The sequence below is a fragment of the Pinus tabuliformis genome, chromosome 1_2 (assembly GCF_031772625.1).
Source record: "Pinus tabuliformis cultivar Carrire ecotype Pingquan chromosome 1_2, CPIR1, whole genome shotgun sequence".
Lineage (NCBI taxonomy): Eukaryota > Viridiplantae > Streptophyta > Pinopsida > Pinales > Pinaceae > Pinus > Pinus tabuliformis.
This window is the reverse complement of record NC_142298.1, coordinates 450,635,356-450,639,959: the sequence shown is the minus strand read 5'-3', so window position 1 is coordinate 450,639,959 and position 4,604 is coordinate 450,635,356. Positions and strand designations below refer to the sequence as shown.

Below are 4,604 nucleotides of genomic sequence, written 5' to 3'. Positions count from 1 at the left end.
ACTATTTTCAAGGTATGCATTGCACTTTTGGATGCTCTAGGTCCTCACATTCACCTTCTTTATATACTATCCACAAAGGCTCCTCTAAGTTCATGATTAGGGGTTTCTACAACTATCATAGGTCATGTTTACACCAAGTCGACCTTGACACACATGTGTAAACCCCATAATATAACTTCAAAAATTCATATCTCCACTTCTACAACTCAGAATTCCATGATTCTTGAAGTGTTGGATTCTCCTCTCTGCCCTCTATCATCTCATGCCATCACATGTAGAAATGTGCTTATGGAAATGCCCAAAACATGATTTGACGCAAAACCCCATAGTTGGGTTCCAAACCCACAAGTGACTCTTGTGGCGCTTTTCCCTCCAAATCTCGAACCCTAGGGGTTGGAGTACCTCCCAAGTTACACAAATCAACATTTAATAGATCTTTTCAATTTGTACCTGTTACAGTTAGATATATGAAAAGGATAAGTTATTTTTTTCTTAAATGTAATGTAAGAATTGCAAATAGATCTACTAAATTCAAAGTTAGATAAAGATGGTTGGAATATTGTAATCAGATTTGACACCCATATGCAAGAGAGTTTTTACTGTGTTAAAGGAATATTTTAAAAAAAAAATAGTGATTTGGATTATCTAAACTCCTCAGCTCTTTACATTTTTGTATAAGGTCATCTTGGCCCAAAAGAGCTGGTTGAAATAGTATTTAGTGACATTGGAGTGGCAGAGGATGAAGCGTTGTTTGACATTGGATTACATGTTTCTGGTGTAGATGCAAATGCTGATGTAACACTAGTGTAAGCACTTGATTGTGAATAGTCCACATCAACAAAGGGGGGTTCAGTAGTTGCTGGAAGATCCATGTCTTTGCTTGTGAGGAACATGATGACTTTAGACATTCGAGGACGTAGTCTTGCAGACCCCTGTGTGCAAAGAAGAGCAACATGAACAACATGCAGTACCTCCTCCTTGCAGTTTTTTTTGATGTTGGGATCAATAATGTTTGGAACTGCGCCAGACAGATAATTATTCCAAACCTGCATCATAAATCAATTATAAATTTGAATATCATCACAACTTTCTCAGTTAGAAGGGAGTAATATTGTGTATTTTATAATGAGACCATTACCACTGTCAAAAGAGATGGCATGTCATTGATGTACATAGGGGGTTTATTCCTTTTGCCACTAATAATCTCCAAAACTAGCACTCCAAAAGCATAAACATCAACTTTTTCTGTCAAATGGCCATGTACAAGATATTCTGGAGCCATGTAACCTCTGCCAAATCAAAAACAAAAAATTATCAATCCCAACTTACAAAATCAAAAACATAAAATTATCAATCCCAATTTGCAAATTCAAAAGCATAAAATTATCAATCCCAACTTCTTCGTGTTGTTGTTATTATTATTATTCCAAATATTTTATTCTCACCTAGTTCCCACAATTGTGGTGTTAAGATGACTTTGATCTTCAGCGAAGTATCTAACTAATCCAAAATCTGCAATTTTGGGTTTGAAATATTGATCCAACAAAATATTGCTAGCTTTTATGTCTCGATGGATGATGCGTATATCTGATTCTTGATGAAGATAAGCTAGCCCAGCAGCAATTCCTAATATAATCTCAAACCTCCTCTGCCAATCCAGCAACCTGCCCCGGTTTTCATCTGTTGCAAATGACAATCCTGTCTGAAATAACTATATTCACCGACTAAACAACAGAGACTGACTGGTAAAGATTGACTGTAGCAAAAATCAATTTATAGGGTTGAGAAAGATTACCAAATACGAATAGATCAAGGCTCTTGTTGGGAAGATATTCATAGACCAAGAGTCTGTCTGTGTCATCCACACTGCATCCCAGTAGTTTGACGAGGTTTCTATGTTGAACATTACTTATCAGAGTCACCTCATTGAAGAAGTGGCTCACACTCTGCTGTTTGTTTGTAAATAGTCGCTTTACAGCAATTTCACTGCCGTTTGGTAGAATCCCCTGTCAACATATCCTTTATATTGCTTAGCTTACTCAGGTTCCTATTTAATAACTCTACATAGGATAAAAAGAATTCGGAGATCACCTTATATACCGAACCAAAGCCTCCTTCCCCAATCTTGTTTGCTGGGTGATAATTTTTAGTAGCATTTCGTAGAGTACTATATTTGTAATTTAATTTCGATTTTGATATAGCTGTTGACAGTTCATTTGACAGTCTAAAATGCCCTGCAAAATAAACATCAGGTTAATGATTCAGGAAATCATGTACAACAATGTCTGCAGCAAACTTCCAGGTTAATGCACCAATTAAATATCATATTGAAAATTCAAAATTTCCGTTATCTTTGCACTGTTGTTTTGCGATTTATAAAAGTTTAAGCCCCAGATTTTCTTCAATCTGGAAAATTTCTCATTAAAAAAACAAAAGTCACATTTCCAGAGAGATTGAAGAAAAGCCGAACTACCTGGAAGTGGTTTCCTGTAGAAGTGCTGAATGACTTTTCTTTTAAAAAATAAAAACACTCCGAGCAGCAGTAGCAGAAGAATAACCACACCAGCCATGGTCAACCCAAGTAATGCCGGTAGACCAGGGTGGCCTTTTCCTGCAGCAAATAACAATCCGCATTAATGAATTGAATTAGCAAGAAAAATTCACAAAAAAGGAAAAGAAATCATATTTTTTCAAATTTTCTTTTGGAAAACACTGTATAAATTTATGAAACCACCAATGTGCATGTGAACGGTGAAAGCTTTACAATACACACTGTTTTTCAGGAAAAAATATTTTTTCTTTTGGAAAACACTGTGTATCATTTATGAAACCACCAATGTGTAGGTGAAAGCTTTACTATACAGTGTTGAAACCACCATTGTGTAGGTGAAAGCTTTACAATACAGTGTTGAAACCACCCATGTGTAGGTGAAATACAATAAAGTGTTTCCAGAGAATAAATAAATAAAAAAGAGAGAAAAAAGGAAAAAGAAAGAAAACTCGAAAAATATGATCTGCAACTGCGAAATGTGAAAATGTGCATTCTCAGAAAGAAAGAAAATATAATTTAATGAGAAATTCCCAAAAAATTAAATGAAAATTTAATTTGATTGAGGCACAGAACCAGTAGATGGCGGTATAGAAATATCACTTCCAGTTGAGGGTGAGGCCAAAGGGACGCCATCACCGTAAAACTTGTATGCCCCGTAACGTATTATGCAGTTCTCGGTGAAGCCCTCTCCACGGGGACAGTCGAGGAGACTCTTGTATACAGTGTCGAGGCACTGACCACATTGATTCATACTAAGGTCTCTCCAACATTGAGCCAGAGCATATAACCCATGCTCATTTCCAGTACTGTAACCCTCATTACTAGACACAGCATCATCCACAACCGTGGTCAAAAGATTGGCAATCGACCAATCCAAACCCTCCGAATTTTCATCTGTTCTGTTCGGACTATGTACGCATCGCACTGCGGGCGGCGTATTCGATAATTGTGAGACGAATTTGTGATTGGCATATCTCAGAAAGCATCCGTTGAGAAGAACGCTTCCAGAACTGGAACCGCGACAGCTTTTATAAAGATCTTCTTGAGCCGCTGAAGCGCATTTCCCACAAGCAGAGGCATTGAGGTCTAGCCTGCACTGAGCAAGACCATACACCTTCTCTCCATTCTCTCCATGAGATGAAATATTGTACCCTGTCTTGTTCACATTCTGAACCAGTGAATTCAGAACTAACTTCAGGTTCCCTTCCAGTGCAAAGCCATGCATAGTAGCATTGCCAGAGCAACTGGATCCCTGCAAATCATCAAGGATATCCAATTGAGCTAATGCTAATACTGGTAGCAAGAACATGAAGGGGAGAAATAATTTGGATTCTGCAGTGAAAGTAAATTGGATCATTTTTCCCTCTGCAATTGTCGGACGTTGGAAGGGGCCGTTTTGTAATTGAAATCAATCTGTAGAATCTGAACTTTAGACACACTCTGCGCTGCCTTCTTTTCTGAACAACACGCTGCTTGAAAGGCCACAGTAGTGTGGAGTGCTGTAGTTTCAGCGAAGTAAAGAGAAGGGCCAATTGTGTCCTATTTTCAAACTTCAATTTCTGATGGGGTGTTGTTGGGAGTCAGTAAAGAGAATTTCTTTGTTTTCTTTGAAACTTCAATATCTGATGAGCTGTATTTGGGAGTAAATTTGTCTTGTAGCAGAAAGGCTCTATTTTCGGAATTTTTTAAGGTTGAATTATCCATAAGGTCAATCTCAATTTTATAACCTATGTGGAAATTCTGTATCCCATTTCACACTAACCCTAACTTCGCTGCACCAGAAACCTTTATCAATATTTTAAATGAATAAAACCTATTGTTTTCTTAAGCTTCCTAATTTTAATATTTGTATAATCAAAAGGAACTTTATTATACCATCAGATTCCAGCCTTTGTATATTCAAAACTGGAGCAGTTGTGAAGCGCTTTCATAAGTGGAGGTCGCATCTACCTTGTCGAACACCATAAAGGTCATGGTACTCTTAATTTGAGGACCTCTTACCAATGATATTCAAAAGTTTGGAAATTAAATCAACCTATGGTGATTGTAATGG

The 4,604-nt window shown here is 37.3% G+C and overlaps 1 protein-coding gene across 2 annotated transcripts; it reads right to left on the bottom strand.

Annotated features, from left to right (window-relative positions):
* Positions 1-605: 605 nt before the first annotated feature.
* Positions 606-4,142, bottom strand: LOC149206307 (cysteine-rich receptor-like protein kinase 2). Of its 2 annotated transcripts, none has more exons than XM_089393668.1 (7): positions 3,125-4,142; positions 2,474-2,611; positions 2,092-2,234; positions 1,796-2,006; positions 1,446-1,680; positions 1,139-1,289; positions 606-1,046 (listed from the first exon to the last, which is right to left on the bottom strand). In XM_089393668.1, exons 1-7 carry the CDS (start codon positions 3,906-3,908, stop codon positions 681-683), a joined length of 2,028 nt encoding a protein of 675 aa, XP_089249794.1. In that variant the 5' UTR covers positions 3,909-4,142; the 3' UTR covers positions 606-680. The 2 variants fall into 2 exon arrangements, with proteins under 2 accessions (XP_089249794.1, XP_089249795.1); XM_089393669.1 differs by having other exon boundaries at positions 3,152-4,142.
* Positions 4,143-4,604: the final 462 nt, after the last annotated feature.

Coding starts and splice junctions, on each gene's coding strand:
- LOC149206307 (XM_089393668.1), bottom strand. CDS start 3,908: ATGATCCAATTTACTTTCACTGCAGAATCCAAATTATTTCTCCCCTTC. Junction 2,007..2,091: donor GCTTTGGTTCGGTATATAAG/GTGATCTCCGAA, acceptor ATATGTTGACAG/GGGATTCTACCAAACGGCAG. Junction 1,047..1,138: donor TGCCATCTCTTTTGACAGTG/GTAATGGTCTCA, acceptor TTTATGATGCAG/GTTTGGAATAATTATCTGTC.